Below are 25,977 nucleotides of genomic sequence, written 5' to 3' on the forward strand. Positions count from 1 at the left end.
TCGCCGTTCTCCAAAAGAAAACATACTAATAATGATAAACAAAAAGATTGCAACTAGGCTTAAGTTCACAGAGTAGTCACTCGAACGTTTATTTAACTGATGTCCCGTTTACTTGGAAAAACAATAAGAGAAGAAAGGAAAAAGAACCGACGAAACCTTATAATAGAACGCTAGGCTCACAGCATCCATTTATACGTAAGTAACACGTTACATGATATGTTTATAGGAAAATAAAGGGGAAAAAAGGGGAAGCAACAGAAGGTGACGCACACCATTACTTCACCTCGTTATCATCAAATTATTCAAGCCACCTAGGGTACCTCCTAAGGGAAGCACTCAGAAAAACAAGGAGCGCGCGTACAGCTTCATATAGCAGCAATCACAGTATTTGTAGCCATTTGTGCCTCAAGAGACTTCAGGCATATGCACTGGGGTTGGCAAGCAGGTAGGCTTCCGTAGCCTTCAGCGGCAGCACCAGCCATCCCTTCAACTCTTCCTGCTCCTGCTCACTCAGAGGCTTGTCGTCGAGGGTGTCATACTCTATCTTGGTCTTCACCACGCCAACCACCATTGCCCGACACCTCGTATCTGACCTCAAACTTCAGCGACTTGAGCCGCTGCCCGATGAGGCCTCCTTCGATGACAACCATACTTCAGCAGGTGGCTCTCATGGTCCACCACTTCCAGATGATCCTTGGCAAAGCTGGCTACCTTGACAGCTGCTTTGTTCAAAGGAATATAATTAGCAGGGTTGATGAATCCAGATACAAATTTGGCACTTTCAAATTCTTGATCTTTTGTTAGTAGATTTCACTCGTCATTGGTTTACGACAAGTGTATAATCTAGCAGTGTTCGAGCCATATGTCATGCACTGATATTGAAGATGGGTCATTATGAATGGTGCAACTAGAATAGTTACAATCCTTATGACAAAAGGTGGGAAAATTTGACATATATTGCTTTCAAATAGATTTTTAAACCTGGGGTGAAGTTAAATTTCTTTATCGTGCCGGCTCCGCCATTCCCCTCAACAATCTCTCCGCTAACAAAAAAGCCAGGCAAGACCTTGGGTAGCAAGTTGTGGTTGTCACAGGCAAACGCCTTCCATAGCCTCCAATACCGACTGTTGACTTCCTGCTTAAGGGTGACACAGCCAGCAACCATCTTGATACAAGGAGTAGCAGAGGAAGAAGGGAGGAAGTGTTGAAGGTTTGATATGAAGGAGGGTTTACAAGCTGCTTTGCTTTGCCTGACTTAAAAGAGTGGGGAAGGCTTTTATAGATGTGGAGTGATTGGAGTGATAAAGTGCCGGTCCGTTGTGGGCTTCTAGATTAATTGACGCATTGAATGCAAATTGGAGAACAAGTGGGACAGTGTGAGTTAACCCTCATCTAGAAGATTGAAAGATTGGGCGCTGGAAGACTTGACCGGAGATCGCACAATGGGATAGACTAAAGAAATCGCTACTTAGACTTGTCTATGCATGGCATTCTAACCATTGACCTTACAGGTTCCATGGCTCAGCTGGTTGCCACCCCACCTTGAGGTCTCTCTCTTAGAGGAGGTTGGTATTCAAAGTAGATGCATGTTGCTTGAAAAAAGCTTATAGGGTCCTTGTCGACCAACTCTCCTCATTACCCAGTGATCTTTTATCCCATATTTCATCATAGAAAATAAACCCTTGGCAAACACAACAATGGTGTGCATGTTAGAAAGAAGAAAAAAATATCGATCTCCAATAATCTATCTTCTGCTCATATATTCCGGGTTTAAGATCGGTGGCTTGCTTTTTGGTAAATAGATCATTTGCTTGTTTGTTATTTGTGCCTCAGAGATCGCTGAAATTATTCTCAAACTTTTCAACTATTTTTGAGCTCAAACCATATACTGAGAAGAAATGCAGGCCTGAAGTGGAAGCTAATAAAAGGGAAAAAATTAATGAGCAGCAATTTATTTGGCATTTTCCTAATTGAATAATTTACTGGCTAGTTGTGGATCGGATCGAGCAGTGCACATATGATTGGCAAGAACATGAAGGGATAAGCCATTTATGTAACAAATTTAGGTCATCAGCCTCATAACTTATGTACAGAGGCTCATCATCGGATCACAGCCACCAGTATTCCTGCAGTGTAGGGGACAGACAGATGCACTAGTACTAGGGAATTCATGAAAGAGGGTATCTAATATCCAACTACATGATGCGATGCAAGATCTTCTCCTCTCATTCGTATATATCTACTATTCAGAGAAACTATTTTCTTCCACAAACTTTTTTCTTCTTTGCATTTAGTCCAACCTGTTTGAAGGAATCCTTCCTTGGGTTTGAACAAGTGAAACTAGTACAATTGCCATACATGCTAGTGTTGAGAAAATGGCAAGAGCTAGAACAGTACAAATTGTAGCAGGCTTGACGCACAGGGACTAAAGGTCTCATCATAATCTATGCCATCTTGTTGATCAAAGCCTTTTGCAACTAATCTGGCCTTAAATCTTTCCTATGCTTCCATCAGGCTTCTGTTTGATTCTTGAGTTTATTTCGAACAACATTGTGACTAGTGGGACGAGGACACAGGGACCATGTACCATTTTCAACCAAAGCATTATATTCAGACTCCATGGCCCAACACCAATCAGGGTTGGTAGCAGCTTGGTTATAGGTTTGAGGTTCAAGTGAAAGCTGGACGGCGAGTAGGGCTCTCAGAGGGTATCATGTGGAGTAGTAAGGTATGATAATTAGTGAAGGATTTTGGTTTGAAATTTGCCAGTTTGAGATCGAGTGACAATTTGATGTGGGGGAGGATTTTGTGGTTCTGTGAGTGTAATAGGCCTAGGTAAATCGAATAAATGGGTGAGGTTGGTGCATGTGATGGAGAATTAGTGTTATCAAGTTCAGGTATAAGCTCAAATTTGTGAGGAAGTTGGTGAGTTTTGGGTTGATTGGTGCAGGTTGTAGGCTCAGTTGGTGGATTGGTGTTGGCAGGTAGAGGTGGTACAATATCTGGTAGAGAGGTATAGGAAATGTACCTGAATGAGTTAACTGTATGGCATGAGTATCTTCAGGAGGTTGGGTTGATGCAGGAGACACACGTGTGTTGAGCTCGTGAGCAGGGAAGCAATTGTCATCAAAATATGACACTTGCAAGAGATGTACACTTTGCGAGATTGAAGATCATAGCAACCTGTATTTCCTTTTTGTCAAGAGCAGTAACTAACAAAGATACAGGGGGTTCTACGGTAAGAAAGGTTTATTTGGCATGCATGGTCTGAGAAGAGGGAAACACTTACGTCCAAATACTCTTTGAGGACGATAATCTAAATGACATTTGAACAGTTTGAAATAAGGTGTTTCATGATTAACAAGTGACAGAAGGAAGTCTACTTATAAGATAGACTGCAGTAAGGAATGAATCAATGCAAAAAGATTTTGATAAACCTGATCTACAAGAAGTGTTAAGCCAGTATCAACGATATGTCTATGTTTATGCTCAACTATGCCATTTTGCTGAGACGTATAGGGACAAGTTAGATGATGGTGATTCCATGTTTTGCAAGAAAATCATTAAATTGATTGGACAAGTATTCACCATCGTTGTCACTTTTTTGGAATTGTTTAATGGTACTCGAGAATTGATTTTCAACAGGATCTTGAAGTTGACAAAATAGAAAAATACATTAGCTTTATTGAATAAAGGATACAACCAACAAAATCTATTGTGATCATCTATGAATATTACATAGTGTTTGCATCCACTAAAGAGATAGGTTGGAGATGTCCACACATCAGAGTGAATTAATTCCAAAGGAGCAGTAGACTTTTTGTTGAATCCGGAAAGAGGAGTTGATGATGTTTAAACCAATTAGCATGAATCGCAGATATGGATTTAAGACAGAGACATTTTGAACTGGAAAGATGTTGGAATTGAAAGATTCTATTGAGATTGGAAGAGGAGGGATGACCAAGTTGCTTGTGCCACGTTGCTCGTGAAGTATTAACTCCACAAAGAGCAGTGAGACATTTAGCTTTCTTCTAAGAGATTTGTTGTTGATGAAGAGGGTAGAGTCCAAGTTTACTGTGTCCCACCAGCAGCACAACCCTGTATGTTTGTCCTTAATTTTATCGCCACAATTAGAAAACTCAATCAAGACATTATTATCAGCACAGAATTTATAGATTGAAATCAAATTTGTGGAGACATCTGAACAGTGAGCAATGTCTTTGAGGATGAAGGTTTTATGTGGTGGCGTGAATGGATGTTAAGCCAATGTGTTTAATAGGTAAGACGGAGGTATTACTTACCATCGATTGATGTGTTACCTTTTGGAGCCTAAAGAATGTTCAAGATTTGCAATATTGGATGTAACATGGGTGTTAGCACCTGTGTCCATATACCATTGATCATTTTGATGAGCAAAATGGGCTCTGGGAGCATTGTTCTATGTAGAAAGGGAGGCAAGTTCCTATGGTGGATGTCTTTCTTGGAAGGCATAGTCAAATCGCTTGTAGTAGTCCAATGCCTTGTGATCAAATTTTCCACAGAGTTGACAAGCACACTGTTTACACTGGCAGCAAGGAGTTGTTGGTGCAGAGGAGGGGTATGTTACCCGATCCAACTTTAAGGAGTAATTGTCTGTCTATTTAGCTAATCAAGCATCATCTCATCATTGAGTAATTCTGAATGGAAATCAGTGAAACTCATAGCCTGGTGTGCAAGAGAATGTCAAAGGACTAATAAATTCAACAAAGTGTGGATTCAGGCCATTTGTGACAAGGAGATAATATCACCATCTAAGATTGGCTATCCCACAATCGAGAGTTGATCTGCAAAGAGCTTAGCCTGAGTTAGATACTCACAACAACAGCGGAGGTTACCTTGTTGTAGAGTCTGCAATTGCTTCCTGAGGTGAGTGATTCTGGATCGAGATTGGGAAACAAATCTTGTAGTGATTGATTCTCAGGCTACTTGGGAAGTATTTGAAAGTGAATCCTAGGTTTTTCAGTGTTAAGCATGCTGATTTTTTTTTAAAAAAAAAAACCATGGCTGAACCTGGATCAGGTTGCCTACGTACCCCTTCATAAGGGGGATCAAGCCATACGTATTCTTTTTAAGTTTTAAAACGCAGCGGAAAAATCGAATCAAACAATTTAATTCATGCATGCTTACAAGATCAAATCTAGAAATCAGCACCTTAAGAACACATAGGATTATGCCGGAATCGTTTAAACAATTATGCTAAAACTTTCATGCATGATTAACTATCAGATCTGAAACTTAAGAACTCTATTCCGATTAATCTCTGAATATCCATTGAATGGATTCTGGAGATATCTCCGTGAGGAGCCCCAAAAGAGGGTAAAACCTCGGGGAATCAGACCTAGATCTTGACACCATAATAAAAAGATTAATGTAGGATTAATACCTTTTATGATGGATGAAACTTGTGGATCTGATCCTCGACTTCGCAGCCACGCACACAAATGGCCTCTACGAGAAGTCCACGCGAAGTTCCTGAAGAGATCCAATCCTGCGGAAGTGCTAGCTTGCGCAGAATTTCTTGAGGCTGAAATTTGATCTTCCAAACGCTATCCAACTTTTGATCCGCCTTCTTGGAAGAACTTGGAGGAAAGGTTTAAAGGGATTGAAGAGGACTTAGATCTGATCTAAAGACTCTTATCAGGGACCCCTAACACTAATGCGCGATGGATTAGAGGAGGAAGAAGTCAACTAGATTGAATGCAGAATTTTTCCATGCATGAACTAGGGTTCCTCTCTTTTCTTTCCCTTTTTTCTTCTTCTTTTTCTCTCTTTTTTCCTTGAATTCGACCACCAGATGATGGAGGTCCTTTAATGTTGCTCTCCTACCTAACTTCATGCCAACCATCCCATATTTGTGGAGGATTTTGTGGGGTTTTGAATTTTGAATTCAAAATTCAAGTTCATGTGTCATTACATGATGAAGCTTGATCTAATCTAAACCATTCATCATGTTGCCACTTTCCTCTTTCAATTTCGAAATTCCCATGCCCCAAACAGATTAGAGGGTCACGTGGTGATTTTGTGATGATTAAATTCGAAATTCAACCTTAATTAGAAAGTAAGATAAAGATAAGGATGACATATGTCATGAAGAGAGAGAATTTGATCTTATCCAATTCTTTTTCATGAATTTATCTCTCCATTTCGACCCATCTAATGATGAAAGAGGGTCCCTGATGTTGCCAAGTGTCCCATGGCACCATTAAATAAATTAAATTAATTTTTAATCATATTAAAAATCAATTTATGGCGCCATGCATGGATATGTAACAAGTGGATTTCAAGATCCGAACAGTTTCAGATCAAACCCATTTAATTTAATTAAATCCTAACAATTAGAATGATCCAATTACCATGGGTTGAACCTAATCCAATTAGGTCAATCCCTAATTAAGCACAAATTTAATCTAATTTAATTTGGTCAACCTAAGTCCTCTTGATTCAGACCTAATCCAATCAGGTCAAAACCTGATTGAGCCAGAATTGAATCTAATTCAATTTGGCTCATCCTTAGTCTAATTACTCAATCCAATTGAGTTCATTAGCAATCTAATTACTAATAATCTCTGATAATTACTTTAATTATTTTATAAGATAATTTTGCCAATCGAATTGACCAAATTACCCCTGAATGATTCTTAATCATTCATTTCACGCCTCTTGATCAATCAGGGAATCTTCTATGCATGTGACCTCAATAGGTTCGAACCTAAGCCGGTAGTATAGGAACGACTTCCTACACTAATCCGATGTGACCATCTAGCATGGTACCCCGACGTCCGAATAGGCCGAATATAGCGAAGCAAATATTCTGGAACCCTGAACTATGGTTACTGTATAATTCAATCCCTTTGACTCTTAATGCCAGGATGAACTTAGAGCTCACTGTCAACCCTATAATTTAGTACATCCATTATGTGATTAACTTTAGATATCCCGTGACTCCTCACTGGGATTACCCTGGCCAAGGTTTTGCCAAATTAATCACAAGACATTATTCCTGTTTCCAGGAGGGGGTCAATTCCATCTTGACTCACAACTGACTACGCAAGTACTTGACTGCACCCAGTGACCTTGCCGTCACTGAATTAGAAATTCAGGTAGTCCGGTACCAAAGTACAGTGAGTTGCTTGCTAGTCACAGGTTTGCGGTCTCAGGTCAGAGGGCCAAACTTATACCCATATCCACTCGGAACATCTCTCGACAGTAGAGCGTTCCCGGAATTGGTCACGTTCAGTGAAATGTACTTCCTACACTTCACCTGTATGGCATACCAGTGTCTCCACACTCCTTGGTTAAGAGGACAACCAACGTATATGTCACACAATGACCTAATCCTCGATAATGTTGTCGTCCTAGTTAAACAACATATTATTTGGTCGCGAACAAGTTTAAGGACTCAAAGATAAATCCTCCTTTATCATAACATAAGTCCTAAGGACTTCATCATATAAGAGTTCATTTGAAGATGAAATGATGAATAATGCCAAATAATACTTTATTAATTTGTCAATTTATTTACAAAATTCAATCATCAATATGCTGACGATTGACATTTAGGATAACAATTTTCAACAATTCCCACTTAGCCTAAAGCCAATCGGCACAGTATCTAATACCCATCTTCGACTTGTGTTCGTTGAACTCTTTGATGCCGAGGACTTTGGTAAATGGGTCGGCCAGATTTTCTTTTGTGTCAATCTTCTGAAGATCAATATCACCTCGTTCTATAATCTCTCGAACCAGGTGATAGCGTCGCAGAATATGCTTGGTCTGCTGATGTGCTTTAGGTTCCTTTGCCTGAGCTATGGCTCCAGTGTTATCACAAAATATAGGAACTGGACCATCAATGGAAGGTGCCACTCCCAGCTCGGTGATGAACTTGCGCAACCATACGGCTTCCTTGGCTGCATCAGAATGCTGCAATGTATTCTGCTTCACATGTAGAATCTGCCCACTGTATGCTGCTTGGACTCTTCCAGCAGATGGCCCCACCCTTAAGAGTGAAGAGATATCCCGACATGCTCTTGCTATCATCTTGATCTGACTGAAAACTTGAATCGGTATACTTTCCTCAAGTTTTAAGTTCAAAATCACCGTAGACAAGCCACTGATCTTTAGTATTTCTCAAATACTTAAGGATGGTTTTTACAACCTTCCAGTAGTTGCTACGTGGATCAGACTGGTATCTACTCACTACTCCTAGTGAGTATGCCACGTCTGGTCCTAGTACAGTGTCATGGCATATATTATAGATCCCACTGCCGAAGCATATGAAATTCTATCCATACTCTCTCTTCTTGAGAGGTTGTCGGACCAATCCCCTTTTAGAGAGGTTAATTCCATGGCCCATTGGAAGATAGCCCTTTCTTGGAATTAATCATACTGAACCTTTTCAGTATAGTATCAATGTATGTGGATTGGGATCATCCAAGCAATCTTCTAAATCTATCTCTATAGATCTTCATCCCTAGGATGTAAGATGCTTCTCCCAAACCTTTATGGCAAATTGAGATGATAGCCCAAACCTTTATTCCTTGTAATGCAGGAATGTCATTTCCGATTAAAAGAATGTCATCCACATACAAAACAAGAAATATAATAACTGAACCATTTGCCCATTTATAAATGCAAGGTTCCTCTTCATTCTTAATGAAGCCATATGATTTGATCACCTTATCAAATCGTATGTTCCAACTCCGTGAAGCTTGCTTTAATCCATAAATGAATTTTTGAAGCTTGCACACCTTAGACTCATCTGCAGATATAAAACCTTCAGGTTGCATCATATACACCTCCTCTTCTAAATCTCCATTTAGAAAAGCGGTTTTAACATCCATCTGCCAGATCTCATAATCTAAGTGTGCTGCTATCGCAAGCATAATCCGAATGGATTTGAGCATTGCCACAGGAGAAAACGTCTCGTCATAGTCAATACCATAACGTTGACGATATCCCTTGGCAACCAGACGGGCTCTATAGGTCTCTACTTTCCGTCTGCGCCCCGTTTTCTTTTGAAAATCCACTTACACCCTATGGGTTTAATCCCTTCGGGTGGGTCAACTAATGTCCATACATCATTGACCTTCATGGATTCCATTTCGGATTGCATGGCTTCCAAGCCATGCATCAGAGTCATGCCTCTGCATCGCATCCATATAGGTGATCGGATCCTCATCGTTTTCATCAAGTTCGACAGGATCCCGTCCTGGAACCAAAAAAACCGTAGTATCTATCCGGCTGACGTGGTACTCTACCTGATCGCCTTAATGGTGCATCTAAGATGGGTTCTGGATCTGATCTAAATCAAATCCGACTCAACTAATTCAGTAGATGGTGTCAGATCTTCTACATGTTGAACTTTCCTAAGCTCAATATTAGAGCTTTTAGTTTCTTTCAACTAAGGAATCTTTCTCTAAGAAAACAGCTCTATTGCTTACGAATAACTTTTGTTCTTTAGCAAAGTAGAAGTAATATCCTTTTGTTTCTTTAGGATAACCAACAAAGAAACATTTGTCAGACTTGGGTTCAAGTTTGTCTGGTCTTCAAACGTTTTGACGTACGCTGGACACCCCCAAAACCCTAAGGTGAGAGAGTATCGGCTTACGTCAGTCCACATCCTCATGTGGTATTTTATTTACAGACTTACTTGGAACCTTATTTAGAAATGTAGCAGGCTGACTCAAGAGCATATTCCCCAAAAGGGATATGGGCAGATCAAGCAAAACCCCATCATGGATCGAACCATGTCTAACAGAGTTCGATTTCTCCTTTCTGATACATCCGTTATACTGTGGTGTACCAGGAGAGTCCATTGAGAGAGAATCCAATTTTTCTCCTAGATATGTCAAAAAACTCACTGGTGAGGTATTCACCTCCTCGATCTGATCGAAAGAGTTTTATACTCTTTCCAGTTTGTTTTTTCTACTTCATTACGATATAATTTGAACATTTCAAATGATTCCAGATTTATGTCTCATTAAATAGACATAACCATACCTAGAAAGGTCGTCTGTAAAACGTATGAAATATGAATACCCACCTCTAGCATTTTGTGCTCATTGGCCCACATACATCAGAATGTACAAGGGTCAATAAGTCACTGGCTCGTTTACCTTTTCCGGTAAAAGGTGATTTGGTCATTTTACCAAGAAGGCATGATTCACAGGTTGTCAATGATTCATTATCATTAACATCGAGGATTCCCTCTTTACTTAACCCTGTTCATTCCTGTTCTTGTTAATAGTCCTAGCCTATGATGCCAAAGGTAGACATCCGTGACATTATCTAATTTAGGGCGCTTATTGGACTTGTACATTACATTGAACAGGCTGTGACAAAATGTAAATGCCATTACTCAGAGTTCCATTTCATTACAGCAGCAACCATTCCAAAATGATATTGCAATAATCCTTTTTTATTGATATTTCATAACCATTTTGGCCAAAAGGCCTACAGAAAATGACATTCAATAAAAAAACTTGGACAATAGTGACAATCACTAAGGACATTTACATGAGAGCTAAATTCAGTTTAAGAATTTCTAAAGCTAGAACTGGGAACTGATCTTCCATCTCCAACATTCAGGAACCTTTCTTCCTTCTTCCAAACCTCTCACTGACTTGTAGCCCCTGCAACGAATTGCAAATATTAAAAGGACTACCGGTATCCAATACCCAGGTCGAATTATCACAAATAGAAAAATTACAAGGTGTTATCATATAAGTACCCTTGATTGGCAACTGATTGCCCACTTTTCTAAGCCGGTTCGGATCAAGAGATGCAATGTAAAGAGGACAATTCCTCTTCCAATGTCCTTGCTTCTTGCAGAAGAAGCACTCCGCCTTGCTCTGATCAGCCTTTTTATTCTTTTTCTGACTAGGCTGAGCATGGTGCACTTGTTTCTTTTGGATTTATTTTTCTTTTTTTCCTTTCTTAAAGGGGCGACCCTTGGATGAAACCTCCCACAAAGTTCACCGTCTTCTTAAGAAGTTGGTGATCATTCTCAAAACGTCTGTAGTAACCCCAACAATTGGGTGATAATTTACTACAGGTTTCGTCATACGAAAAATGATGAGAAAGGACGGTATGATCCAGGCAATGAGTTTAGTATGGCATCCTTCCCAATTGAATCATGAAGGGAAAAAACCAAGAGAGCTTAGACGCTCGATCAACTCAATCATGTACAATACAAGATCAGTTACCGAGGTTCCAATCTTTCATTCGGGCGCTGAAGATGGCACAACTAGTTTTGTGCCTCTCAACGTCGTTCAGGACACCGAATGATTCATTCAAACACTTGAATAATATCTTCCGGCTGCGTATTCTCAAAACGCTACTAAACTCATCACTCATTGCTGCCAACATGATGCATCGAACAGTGATCCGGTCACTAAGCCACTTCTGATAAGTGTCTCTGGCCGATCTTGATGCATTAGCAGCGGGGCTGCTCAGGTGCTGATCCGTTATCACATAAAGGATCCTTTCATGCTCTAGCACTATTTTCAGTTTCCTATGCAATTATTAAAATTTGGACCAGTCAACTTGTCATTGTCCAACAATGAGCGAAGTGACAAATTAGTGGCCATTTCTGCATTAAAAAAATTTGGCTATTAGTATATGAATTGACTAAACACATTAGACTTGGACTTTAGTCTAAAGGTACTCCCACTATTTATACAAATTGGTAGCCTTTACCTCCAATTCGAAAAATTACTCCTAATTCTTTAGTGGGCACTAGAACCCAATAGATCGCATATAGGCCCGAGTGTGGCTCGGCTAACCCATATGCACCTATTGGTAGGTTCTAAACCAGTTGCTTCACCAAGCAACTTCTAGTGATAATTTTGCCCTAGGTTCTTCGACAGGCGTGTGGCGCCTCCACCGGAATACCCTAGTCAGGTCCAACCATTAAATGATAGGGTTAAGTCTAATCAACTAATAGACGACCAAGCCCGAGTGTGGCTCGGCTCACCTGACCGCCTATTGAAGGTACACTTAACTCATCATATATTGAATGACAATTCCAAATGCTTGATAAGTACCAGGCGTGTCGCGCCTCCAATAATTATCAAAGCATGGGACCCCATTATCACCCAACTTAATGGGAGGCTATGACCTAGTTATCCCCATAACCATTTCATTTTGAGGACCTAATAATTTTAGAGGATTTCTTAATTAGGATAGATAAGAAGATCTGGTTAGTCTAATTTCTTCCACTGACTTTACCAAATCAGATTAGACTCAAACCGGTTAAGGAGGCACCTAAATCAGTCAAACTGATTTTTCTTATAGGCATGGGCTAACTCGAATCATTAAGTGATCCAATCAAAATGTGATTGACCATGTCGGCCAGGTAAGTGAGATCGGTGGAAGGGATATGCCATTAACTCGGCAAAGACGAATCAGTGCGAGTAGCTCCCAATTAAAAACCACCGGTCAAGACTGTCAAACTTACCTTAGACACCGACTGGTTAATCAATTTTCGATTTGATTACTCAAATGACTCGAGCTACCACCTCTGAGCCTAAATCAAGTTCCATCTTGGTCTAATCAAAGACACGGACTTGATCCATCTACAACTATTGTAAATTGACCTTAGGAATTTTCTTGACCATAATCTAGTTACTACTTAATTAGATTTGATCAATTAATTCTATTTGTCCATATATGATTCTAACCTTAGGTCTAACCCAATCCTAGGAAACTTGATTCAAGCTAACCCATATGCCCAAATAATTATGCAATGTCAATTAATTGAGTTACAATTCTATTTCATAACACTTAATTCTCAATTAAGTTTAGACTTATGAAAGTTTTGATCATTGCATATTTTTTTTTAATACATATTAATTACAATCTTTCAGTTCTTAAAATATATTTTCATATCTGAGTTTTTGTAATTAATCACATGTAATCAGATTTAATTCATATTTAAGTCATTATGTTTATGTTCATGCATCCACATATACACAACAACATACATCTTATGTATTTATTTTTTCACTTTTTTTTCAGATCTGATTTGTTCATTAAAATCAGAGATCATATAAATCATAAACTTTATTTAGATCTAATCTAAATAATATTATAATTTCAGATTTATTCATGTTACTAATCCTAACAGAAACATGCATCATATGCATCCAAAATTTCAGATCTACTTAATCATGGCATAATCAGCAATTAAATCAATCATAAAAAATACTTTAGATCTAAATCTAAATATGTTAATGATTTCAGATTTAATTACAAGAATTAAAACATAAAAGTTTAAACATGAACCTGGCTCTGATACCACTGAAAGTGAATCCTAGATTCTTCGGTGTTAAGGCATGCTGATTTTTTTTTAAAAAAAAAAAACCATGGCTGAACCTGATCGGGGTTGCCTACGTACCCCTTCATAAGGGGGATCAAGCCATACGTAGTTCTTTTTAAGTTTTAAAACGCAGCGAAAAATTGAATCAAACAATTTTAATTCATGCATGCTTACAAAGATCAAATCTAGAAATCAGCCACCTTAAGAACACATAGGATTATGCCGGAATCGTTTTAAACAATTATGCTAAAACTTTCATGCATGATTAACTATCAGATCTGAAACTTAAGAACTCTATTCCGATTAATCTCTGAATATCCATTGAATGGATTCTGGAGATATCTCCGTGAGGAGCCCCAAAAGAGGGTAAAACCTCGGGGAATCAGACCTAGATCTTGACACCATAATAAAAGATTAATGTAGGATTAATACCTTTTATGATGGATGAAACTTGTGGATCTGATCCTCGACTTCGCAGCCACGCACACGAATGGCCTCTACAAGAAGTCCACGCGAAGTTCCTGAAGAGATCCAATCCTGCGGAAAAGTGCTAGCTTGCGCAGAATTTCTTGAGGCTGAAATTTGATCTGCCAAACGCTATCAACTTTTTGATCCGCCTTCTTGGAAGAACTTGGAGAAAAGGTTTAAAGGGATTGAAGAGGACTTAGATCTGATCTAAAAGACTCTTATCAGGGACCCCTAACACTAATGGCGCGATGGACTTAGAGGAGGAAGAAGTCAGCTAGATTGAATGCAGAATTTTTCCATGCATGAACTAGGGTTCCTCTCTTTTCTTTTCCCTTTTTTCTTCTTCTTTTTCTCTCTTTTTTCCTTGAATTCGACCACCAGATGATGGAGGTCCTTTTAATGTTGCTCTCCTACCTAACTTTCATGCCAACCATCCCATATTTGTGGAGGATTTTGTGGGGTTTTGAATTTTGAATTCAAAATTCAAGTTCATGTGCCATTACATGATGAAGCTTGATCTAATCTAAACCATTCATCATGTTGCCACTTTCCTCTTTCATTTCGAAATTCCCATGCTCCCCAAACAGATTAGAGGGTCACGTGGTGATTTTGTGGATGATTAAAATTCGAAATTCAACCTTAATTAGAAGTGAGATAAAGATAAGGATGACATATATCATGAAGAGAGAGAATTTGATCTTATCCAATTCTTTTCATGAATTTATCTCTCCATTTCGACCCATCTAATGATGAAAGAGGTCCCTGATGTTGCCAAGTGTCCCATGGCACCATTAAATAAATTAAATTAATTTTTAATTATATTAAAAATCAATTTATGGCGCCATGCCATGGATATGTGACAAGTGGATTTCAAGATCCGAACAGTTTCAGATCAACCCATTAATTTAATAAATCCTAACAATTAGAATGATCCAATTACCATGGGTTGAACCTAATCCAATTAGGTCAATCCCTAATTAAGCACAAATTTAAATCTAATTTAATTTGGTCAACCTAAGTCCTCTGATTCAGACCTAATCCAATCAGGTCAAAATCCTGATTGAGCCCCAGAATTGAATCTATTCAATTTGGCTCATCCTTAGTCTAATTACTCAATCCAATTGAGTTCATTAGCAATCAAATTACTAATTAATCCTCCGATAATTACTTTAATTATTTTATAAGATAATTTGCCAATCGAATTGACCAAATTACCCCTGAATGATCTTAATCATTCATCAGCCTTCTTGATCAATCAGGAATCTTCTATGCATGTGACCTCATAGGTTCGAACTTAAGCCGGTAGTATAGGAACGACTTCCTACACTAATCTATGTGACCATCTAGCAATGGTACCCGACGTCCGAATAGGCCGAATATATGCGAAGCAAATATTCTAGAACCCTGAACTATAGTTACTGTATAATTCAATCCCTTTGACTCTTAATGCCAGGATGACTTAGAGCTCACTGTCAACCCTATAATTAGTACATCCATTATGTGATTAACTTTAGATATCCCGTGACTCCTCACTGGAATTACCCTGGCCAAGGTTTTGCTAAATTAATCACAAGACATTATTCCTGTTTCCAGGAGGGGTCAATTCCATCTTGACTCACAACTGACTACGCAAGTACTTGACTGCACCCAGTGACCTTCCGTCACTGAATTAGAAATTCAGGTAGTCCGGTACCAAAGTACAGTGAGTTGCTTGCTAGTCACAGGTTGTGGTTCTCAGGTCAGAGGGCCAAACTTATACCCATATCCACTCGGAACATCTCTCGACAGTAGAGCGTTCTGGGAATTGGTCACGTTCAGTGAAATGTACTCCTACACTTCACCTGTATGGCATTACCAGTGTCTCCACACTCCTTGGTTAAGAGGACAACCAATGTATATGTCACACAACGACCTAATCTCGATAATGTTGTCGTCCTAGTAACAACATATTATTTGGTCGCGAACAAGTTTAAGGACTCAAAGATAAATCCTCCTTTATCATAACATAAGTCCTAAGGACTTCATCATATAAGAGTTCATTTGAAGATGAAATGATGAATAATGCCAAATAATACTTTATTAATTTGTCAATTTATTTACAAAATTCAATCATCAATATGCTGATGATTGACATTTAGGATACAATTCCCAACAGTATTCAATCCATACGTAGAAGAGAGTAGTGATGGTGGTAGAGTAGACAGTATGAAGGTAAGTAGAGTTTGATCCAGTTTATACCATTTGGCATTTTCTAGATTGATAGTACCAGCAATCTTTGCAGCATCATTAACAAATTGCACAGGTGTTGGTTTTGATCCATCAACGAAGCCAATGAGATCATGGCTTCGAAGTAGTGGTAGGAACGAAGCCACACAACCAAGGTAGTCATTAGGGCCAGACAATTTCACATTCAAAGTAGGCAAATTAGGTTGTTGAGAGGAAGTAGCATCAAAGTGCGCCATAGGAACGTTAATAGCAAAACTTAATGTTCGCAAGGCTCTAATACCATAAAAGATAACAGGCGGTACATAAACATATCAGGCCTTCTGCTGACCCAAAAATTAATTTTGATGATTACAAAATCTTGAAGTATAATTACTAATGGTTGTGTTGCAAGAAGAAAGATAAATTATTTTACAAGGAATATAGCAAGTTGAAAGAATGCAAGAAGGCCTCAAAAGCTCTCAAGAAAAGTTGGAAGAAAGCCACACTTCATTGGCCCAAGATTCAAGTTCAAAGGATTCAAGTTGGAGGAGCAAATTTCAAGAAAATTCAAAAGAATAGTCCTCGAGTCGACTCTTGAAAGATCAGAGTCGACTCTGGCACTCTGGAGTTTCAAGGAACAGTGCTCGAGTCGACTCCTACTGTTCACGAGCCGACTCCCGCAGGAAAAGATAGATAACTGATTTTTAATGAACAGTGCTCGAGCCGACTCCTAGTATTCATGAGCCGACTCCAGCTACAATGCCGAGTCGACTCCTACTTCATTCGAGTCGTCTCTCTCAGTCAGGATAGAAAGTAGTTTCAGCGCTACCACTACAGAATAATATAGTATTCTCGATGCTTTTTGGAGCCTATCCCAACGCTAAAAAGCGTTGCTCAAATATCTTCTGACGCTTCTAAAAGCGTCGTAAAAGCGTCTTCTATTCAAGAGTGGGAAAAAATTTTGCCGACGCTTTTCCAAAGCGTCGCTAGAGGGGGATCTGCCGACGCTTTTCCAAAGCGTCGCTGGAAGAGGGGATCTACTGACGCTTTAAAGCGTGTCACTACTACTTTTTTAGCCAAAAAAAATTATCATTTGCGGTCTGCATGTTCTCCTCCATCACTAATGTTGATGGAGTACAAACCATCGAAACCATAGTGCTGATGGAGCACAAAGAGAAATACAGAAAACCTCCCCGATCGGTACCTTCATTCTATCCGTGCTAAGAGGTTGGGTTTGGCTATATAAACACTTCTTTCTTTTCAGATCCGCTGATGTGGGACCAAAATGAGGTAGTTTTTAGCTTCCGACGATGCTTTCAACGATGCTTTTAAGCGTCGTTATTTAACAACGCTAAAAAGTGTCGTTAAAAGTGTCGTCAATTACATATTAACTTCGATGACGCTTTTAAAAAGCGTCGGCAAATGTTGGCGGGAAAAAATTTTTGCCGACGCTGAGTCGGAAATTTTATTTTTTTGTGTAGTGTACAGTTCTCGAACTAAATCCAGCTACAGTGCAAGCCGACTCCAGCTACAGTGTCGAGCAGACTCCTATTCACAAGTCGACTCCTGCTTCAGCCGAGTCGACTCAAGATCTGCGCGAGTCGACTCGAGCACGCTAAGAGACATAACGGCTTGTTTTTTTCTCGACTCCAACGGCTCTATTTTTGTCTCTAATGGCTAGATATTTGTTCCTACTCCATCCAAAGCTATAAAATCAAGGGGAGAGCAAGGGAAGAAGTAAGAAAAGTGGGAGAGAACACTTAGGGAAGAGATTTCAAAGAGATTTTAAAAGAAACCTCCCAAAAGCACAAAAGGGTCGTTCAAAGCAAAAGAGAGAAAAGAAGATCATCTGAGTGAATCCCAAAGCTTCCTCTCCAACTGTGTGCTGCCTCGGTGATCCTCTACCTCGTGTGAAATCAGAAGAGGGTCAAGTAAAGAAGAAACCGAGTTCTTTCATCTGCAAAACTTGTTGAGGGCTTCTTCTCTTTACTCTATTTGTTTATATTGTTATATCTACTTGTTTGAAAAGTTTGTATTTGTTTTAGACTCCTATTTTGACATCTTGTAACTTGATTCAATCAAGAGATTGAATCAAGGGGTTAAGGGTTGTTGGTGAGCCAGTGAAAACTAAACGTTGTAGGTTGTAGTTGGTAATCCGGAGAAAACTAACTGGGTTGGATTGTGAGCCCGTGAAAACAGTCGGATTGGTTCTAATCAGTGAGCCTGCGTAAACCGACCGAGTTCGTTGTAATCTCGTGTAAACAATAAGTTAGATTGTGAGCTTGTAAAACAACCAGCTGTAATCTGAGGGATTATAGTGAAATTTTCAAGAGGTCTTGGAAAGTGGGTGTAGGTGCTGGGGTGCACCGAACCACTATACATCTTTGTGTTTATGATGCCTTATCTCTTGTTTAGCTTCCACTCCATTCATACCATTCACATAGATTAAAATTGATCATACAACTATAAGTTAATTTTAGATCAATTGCACCTTAAAGCCATAGTGTAGTTGCTCTAGTTTAATTTTCCACTGCTGTACTTATAATTGCCTAGAGCTTAAGTAAGATAACATCTTATCATTCCGCTGCATTCAATTCCAAGTTAATTAGGAAACATAATTTTTAGAAAATCCAATTCACCTCCCCCCCCCCTCTCGGGTTGTCACCCTGGGCAAGACCTTCGATGTATTGCATTAATATAGACGTATTGTACATGTGTTAAGTATAGAAAACAAGCTTTCAAGGAAAAATAATAAGTATCCTAGGCTGTACAAAACTGTTATTGTAATCGTGTGAGATCAGCTTAAATTAGAAATGTATTGGCTGAATTAGCTGGAGGATCCGAAGAATCAGCTAGAGATGATTGTGGCAGAGATTCAGCTTAAATTAGAAAAGTATTGGCTGATTTAGGCAGGAAGATTCGAAGAATCAGCTAGAGATGATTCTGGCAAAGATCCAGCTTCGATTAGGAAAGTATTGGTTGAACTGGCTGGAGGATCTGGAGAATTAGCTGGTGATGATTGTGGCAGAGATTCAGCTTAAATTAGAAAAGTATTGGCTAAATTAGCTGGAGGATCCAAAGAATCAGTTGGAGATGATTGTGGCAAAGATTCAGCTTCAATTAGGAAAAGTATTGGCTGAATTAGCTAGAGGATCTATAGAATCAGCTGGAGGATCTATAGAATCAGCTAGAGATGATTGTGGCAGAGATTCAACTTTAATTAGAAAAGTATTGAGGCCATCTCTAAATATACTGAATATATGAGCCTGCGGAGTCCATGGGAGTCCTTCCGAATGATCCGCCACAAAAAAGGCCATCTAGTCCACTGCACTATTGCCCCCTGTAAACATGCCTCACCACAAAGGCAGAACAACTACGACCATCATTGAATGCTGGACCATTCGTTGAAGATAAGAGTACATCGAACCCATATAAAGTCTTACCATGAGCGGATTGTATCCATTGGGCAAATATTTTGAATCAGGGAGTTTGAGCCCACATCTCCTGTTTGCCTCTAGATCCAGCTGATTACTGTCGCTGGAGTTGTCTTCCAATATAATGGTATCAGCTCTCAAGAAGTTACGCGCATGTCTGAGTCTAGCCCAAGCAGCCCTCATCTCCGCCCAAAAATAGAACAAGTGTACGCCCGTTGTAACCAATCTGAAACTTTTTAGGTGATGCCCTTTTCTTGTTGCAAGCGAGACGCTTGCAAGGATGAGATATTTTTATTTAGCTAGAGTGCGTCAATGACGAGACAAAGAGGATCCATATTTTTTTGTGACCGTCAACAACGTCTTTGTTTGAACAAAGATTGCTCCAAGCTTGGATGTCTGAATAGTCTTGCACAGGATAGCTCTGACTGGAGATTTTTTTCCTTGGTCTTGGATTTTTCTCGAGCCAAATTTGCCAGCAAAATGTGGTGATGAGTTGATCCTTGGTCCTTCCAAACGGTGTGCGTATCCTTTTGCATCTTGAGGTTGTCCAAAAAGCTTTCCAAACCTTGTAACTTTAGGCACAACTTTAGAGTGAACATGATTCTTATAGTGAAGGACACTTGATGAATAAATGAGATGCAATTTCTATATTAGCTCCACAAAGGGCATCCCGAGCTCACCGCCCAGCAATATGACCTCGACTGTACGTGGTCTGTTCTTCAAAGCCAACCAAAAAAAAGAACTTTTACTTTTCAGGTACTGCAATGTTCCAAATTAATTTGTAGAAAGGAGAGAGAGAACACCACTATTATTAAAGGAATGGTAAGAAGATTGAACTAAGAACATACCGTTCTTGGTTAGCTTTCACAGCGGCCACTACAGAAAAAGTGGATTTTAACGACGCTTTTTTAAAGCGTCGGCAATTTTTAGCCTAGCGTCAACATTTGCCGACGCTTTTAACAAGCGTCGGCAACAGACGACGCTTATAAGGGTCGGGATAGTTGCGGGCCTAAGACGACGCTAAAAAGCGTCGTCGGAAGCCCACGACCTCTCCAAACTCCAAAGGCGTCGGAAGCCAACGAGCTTGTGTCAGAAGCCACCGCGCTCTCTCTCTCATCCCTCCTCCCTCAACCTAGAGATCGAAGAGAACGGAATGCAAGCATCTATTTAACCCTCCAATCCGTCGCCTCAAACCCTCCTCCTCCTTCCGAAACCCTCGACTACTGCGACCACTTCCCCCCTCCCCCTACCCCTGAAAACCCACCTCCTTACCCCCCGCCCGACCAAGCCGACGGCCAGACTCTCGCCGCTGCGGGCAAGAGGACGCCGGTCTCCGAGAACGGCCTGGTTGCCGTGACCCACAGTGGCACCGACAAGGATGTGTCCGGCGGGGAGGAGGAGATCAATAGCCGCCGCCGCCGCCGCCGCCGCCGCAGTCGCTGGGACCCTCCGGTGTCCGGCGACAGCGCTGGCGATGGGTCTTCTGGTGGCCGAAAGCGAAAGACCCGATGGGCCGATGAGGAGCCCAAGCCGGTCGTCCAGCTCCCTGACTTCATGAAGGAGTTCGTCGCCGACCTCGACCCCGAAGTCCAGGCGCTCAACTTAAAGCTTCTTGAAATCAACCGGCTTCTTCAATCCGGCATGCCCCCTCGACGACCGGCCAGAGGGCGCCCGCTCCCCCTCTCCGGAGCCAATCTACGACACCATCGGTATCAGGATCAATACTCGGGGGTATCGAGCAAGGGAGCGGCTGACGAAGGAGCGGCAGGAATTCATCTCCCAGCTCATCCGCCGGAACCTAGTGTTCAAGCCCTCGGCCGACTACCGCCCTCCCAAGCTCCAGAAGAAGCTCTATTCTGGATCCCGACTCCGCCCCCCTCTCCCCCGAACCGCGGATCCTCAAGTCCCGCCTCGTCGCCGGCGAGACCCTCTACGGCCTCTTCCTCCTGCGCTCCTCCCCGACCCTCGCCGAGATCGCCGGCCTCGCCGACTACGACTACATGGTCGTCAACATGGAGCATGGCTCTGGCAGCATCGTCGAGGCCCTCCCTTGCCTCCACGCCCTCGCCGCCGCCCGCACCCCGGCCATCCTCCGCCTTCCGGAGCTCTCTGCCGCCTGCGCCAAGAAGGCCCTCGATCTCGGCCCCCAGGGACTCATGTTCCCCGTGATCGAGTCCCCCAGCGCCGCCGAGCTCGCCGTCTCCCGCCGCGCGGCGTCCGCGGGAAACATCAGAATATGAAGATGAGAGGATATCAAGGAAAAATGTCAACTTCCAACTCGTAAGAACTTATCAATTCTCTTACTGGATGTGTCATAACACTCCGGCTTTGAATGATAGTAGTCCAATGGAGTTGTTTTAGGTTTTGCAAGACTTATATTTTGTTCGTTTATATGTTTATTTATCCTCCAACTGATCATTTTTCAATTTGAAACAGGAAAATACCAGTGATGAAGTTTCGGGGATGACTGCTAAACTCTCCTCTGTCCAGCTTGAAAAGGTTTCAACTAGTCCTGCTTTGAAACTTCCCCAGTTATTTAGTTTAGCTCCAAATTCATTAGGGAAAGGCATGCACACACCAAAGCGACATGCGTCAGCTACCCAATCAAACCAACAAAGTCTGCCACCCTTTACAAAAGCTCAAACTGATAGTGCAACACAAGGTTGGCACCTCTGGTTGTCTGCCTACTTGAGTATTTTCCCATAAATATCTGCTGAATTTTAAGCTTCTTTGCTTGTTTTCGTACTTCTCTAGTTTTCTGGTGATAAGGGCATGACCAATCTTCTGTATATTATTGTTTTTCTACTCAGTTAATTCCTTTCTTTTCCTGTTTTCACAGATAGTGATGGTTATCATGCTCAGAAACTTAGGTGTTCTGTTCGTGAAGCTGCATTGCCAAGGCTATCAAACAATACAGAATGGTCCCAAGAGAAGAGCAGTGATGATGGTCCTGAGCACTTCTTCATGCCTCTCTCAACAGGTCTTTCCCGAAAAGAGGTAGATGCCGTTCCAAATCGAAGAAAACAGCAACTGGTTTTCTCTCCACCAGAAATCCATGTCTCCAGGAATACAAAAGATCTCCCTTCTAACACCAGGAGCCAGTTAAATTCAGTGCAAGTTAAGTCATATAAATTGAATGGACTTGACGATTATAAAAAACAGGCAGAGCTACTTCAGCCAGCCCTTGGTAATGCATGGAGCACATTTACCGACATTGATGATATTCTGGATCAAGTGTTCTCACCTCCATTGCTACTGGAATCATGCTTCCAGGATACATACGAGGACTTGCTCGGTAGATATAACAATGCCCTTACTGTTTTCTGCAATGATTTAAGTATCATTTTTTTAATTAGTTGTGTGGCACCTAGACTCATGCAGGAGTGTTCCTGCTGTGTCTCTGTTTTGCCCTTATGATGTAGGGTGATGTGAAATTCGCAGAAGTTCTTGAGAAAATGGGAGCCAAGGTTACATGGACTGAGAACAGTGTCACTGTTACTGGTCCACCACGAGATCCTTCCAAGGGAAAAAACTTGCGTGCCGTTGATGTAAACATGAATAAAATGCCCGATGTTGCCATGACCCTTGCTGTTGTTGCGCTATTTGCGGATGGTCCAACAGCCATTAGAGATGGTAAGTTTTAGCTTGCACTCTTGCAAGCTTATAACTTGTTCATATAAATTGGTATCTGAAATTAGTTGGCAGTGATTTGGAAAGCAGTCATCTTATAGCTTCCCTTTCTTAATTTTATGTATCCATAGAATGTCTTATGTTTTATTATAATTATTATTTTTATTATGATTAGGCAGCACATATTTTTTGACCTTTATAATTTACATTCATATTTTTATTTTTTTTTAAAAAAAATAGCAATCCCCGACGCTTTAAAGCGTCGGCGAAAACGAAAAATGGATTGGGGTTTATCGACGCGTTAAAGCGTCGGGAAAGCTGTTTTTGCCGACGCTTTAAAGCGTCGGCGAAAACGAAAAATGGATTGGCCTTTATCGACGCTTTAAAGCGTCGGGAAAGCCGTTTTGCCGACGCTTTCATTAGCGTCGGCAAATCCCTGTTTTTGCCGATGCTTCCTCTTAGCGTCGGCAAAAACCGGACCCACGCCCACCTGCCCGACGTCTGACCCACGCTTTGGGTCGCGTGGGCTATTCGCCGACGCTTATAAGCGTCGGTAGAGACCAAACAAAGCGCCGGGAGTTATTCCTTCTTTTGTAGTGGGCACATCTACTGCTCTTGAAGGTCAAATTAGAGATAGGAGATCCAAAAGATGCTTTAGTTTGGTTTGATTCATTTAGAGAGAGAGAGAGAGAGGACCTCGTAGTTTGACGTTCTGCTTTAAAGTACGCCGGTTCCTATATAGTAGCGCATCTTTTGATAACTTTGACATACAAATTGTCAAAGAGAGATGCTAATAGAATAGAGTGAATCTATGAACCATGCCAAAAGCGAATGCTATGACCATTTTTCAGCTTAAAGTTGGTGCAATTCTAAAAAGCACCAAGATCTACTCTATTGAGGTGCAACTCCCCTTGCTTTTGTGGAATTCATTTCTTGATCCTGACTTAGTCGCCGTTCTCCAAAAGAAAACATACAAATAATAATAAACAAAAAGATTGCAACTAGGCTTAAGTTCACAGAGTAGTCACTCGAACGTTTATTTAACTGATGTCCCGTTTACTTGGAAAAACAAGAAGAGAAGAAAGAAAAAAGAACCGACGAAAACTTATGCATAGAACGCTAGGCTCACAACATCCATTTATACGTAAGTAACACGTTACATGATATGTTACTTGAAAATAAAGGGGAAAAAAAGGGAAAGCAACAGAAGGTGACGCACACCATTACTTCACCTCCTTATCATCAAATTATTCAAGCCACCTAGGGTACCTCCTAAAGGAAGCACTCAGAAATACAAGGAGCGTACAGCTTCATATAGCAGCAATCACAGTATTTGCCGCCATTTGAGCCTCAAGAGACTTCAGGCATATGCACTGGGGTTGGCAAGCAGGTAGCCTTCCATAGCCTTCAGCACCTGCACCAGCCATCCCTTCAACTCTTCCAGCTCCTGCTCACTCAGAGGCTTGTCGTCGAGGGTGTCATACTCTACCTTGGTCTTCACCACGCAACCACCATTGCCCGACACCTCGTATCTGACCTCAAACATCTGCGACTTGAGCCGCTGCCCGATGAGGCCTCCTTCGATGACAGCATACTTCACCAGGTGGCTCTCATGGTCCACCACTTCCAGATGATCCTTGATGAAGCTGGCTACCTTGACAGCTGCTTTGTTCAAAGGAATATAATTAGCAGGGTTGATGAATCCAGATACAATTTTGGCACTTTCAAATTCTTGATCTTTTGTTAGCAGATTTCACTCGTCATTGGTTTACTACAAGTGTATAATCTAGCAGTGTTCGAGCCATATGTCATGCACTGATATTGAAGATGGGTCATTATGAATGGTGCAACTAGAATACTTACAATCCTATGACAAAAGGTGTGAAAATTTAACATATATTGCTTTCAAATAGATTTTAAACCTGGGCGGAAGTTAAATTTCCTTATCGTGCCGGCTCCGCCATTCCCCTCGACAATCTCTGCACTAACAAAAAAGTCAGGCAAGACCTTGGGTAGCAAGTTGTGGTCGTCACAGGCAGTCGCCTTCCATAGCCTCTCAATACCGACTGCGACTTCCTGCTTAAGGGTGACACAGCCAGCAACCATCTTGATACAAGGAGTAGCAGAGGAGAAGGGAGGAAGTGTTGAAGGTTTGATATGAAGGAGGGTTTACAAGCTGCTTTGCTTTGCCTGACTTAAAAGAGTGGGGAAGGCTTTTTATAGATGTGGAGTGATTGGAGTGATAAAGTGCCGGTCCGTTGTGGGCTTCAAGATTAATTGACCATTGAATGCAAATTGGAGAAAAAGTGGGACAGTGTGAGTTTAACCTCATCTAGAAGATTGGAAAGATTGGGCGCTGAAGACTTGACCGGTGATCGCATGGGATAGACTAAAGAAATCGCTACTTAGACTTGTCTATGCATGGCATTCTAACCATTGACCTTCTAGGTTCCATGGCTCAGCTGGTTGCCACCCCACCCTTGAGGTCTCTCACAGAGGAGGTTAGTATTCAAAGTAACTGCCATTTTGCTTGAAAAAAGTTTATAGGGTCCTTGTCGACCAACTCTCCTCATTATTCAGTGATCCTTATCCCATATTTCATCATAGAAAATAAACCCTTGGCAAACACAACAATGGTGTGCATGTTAGAAAGAAGAAAAAGATCGGATCTCCAATAATCTATCTTCTGCTCATATTGTCACGCCCCGAACCCAGCACCTGGGTTCGGTACGCGACCGGCCGCATGAGCCCTAAAGCAGTGCCCTAAAGATCATGCAAGGCCTAAGATGAACAAAAATTCGATAATTCCACAGTTAATCACTTAAATCAAATAGATAAATCCAACATGACCAGATAATCAAATTGGTTCATTTACAAAAGCTT

The 25,977-nt window shown here is 41.0% G+C and overlaps 2 protein-coding genes across 2 annotated transcripts; one reads left to right on the plus strand and one right to left on the minus strand.

Annotated features, from left to right (window-relative positions):
- The first annotated feature begins 21,759 nt into the window (after positions 1-21,759).
- Positions 21,760-23,168, plus strand: LOC120105593 (AUGMIN subunit 6-like). The gene is made up of 3 exons (XM_039118181.1): positions 21,760-22,126; positions 22,304-22,759; positions 22,887-23,168. The coding sequence occupies exons 1-3, from the start codon at positions 21,928-21,930 to the stop codon at positions 22,889-22,891; spliced, it is 660 nt and encodes a 219-aa protein (XP_038974109.1). The 5' UTR covers positions 21,760-21,927; the 3' UTR covers positions 22,892-23,168.
- Positions 23,169-24,175: 1,007 nt separating this feature from the next.
- Positions 24,176-25,301, minus strand: LOC120105594 (pathogenesis-related protein 1-like). Its single transcript, XM_039118182.1, has 2 exons — positions 25,017-25,301; positions 24,176-24,756 (listed from the first exon to the last, which is right to left on the minus strand). Exons 1-2 carry the CDS (start codon positions 25,198-25,200, stop codon positions 24,455-24,457), a joined length of 486 nt encoding a protein of 161 aa, XP_038974110.1. The 5' UTR covers positions 25,201-25,301; the 3' UTR covers positions 24,176-24,454.
- Between the last annotated feature and the right edge of the window lie 676 nt (positions 25,302-25,977).

This window comes from Phoenix dactylifera, unplaced genomic scaffold (genome assembly GCF_009389715.1).
Source record: "Phoenix dactylifera cultivar Barhee BC4 unplaced genomic scaffold, palm_55x_up_171113_PBpolish2nd_filt_p 000316F, whole genome shotgun sequence".
NCBI classification, from domain to species: Eukaryota; Viridiplantae; Streptophyta; class Magnoliopsida; order Arecales; family Arecaceae; genus Phoenix; species Phoenix dactylifera.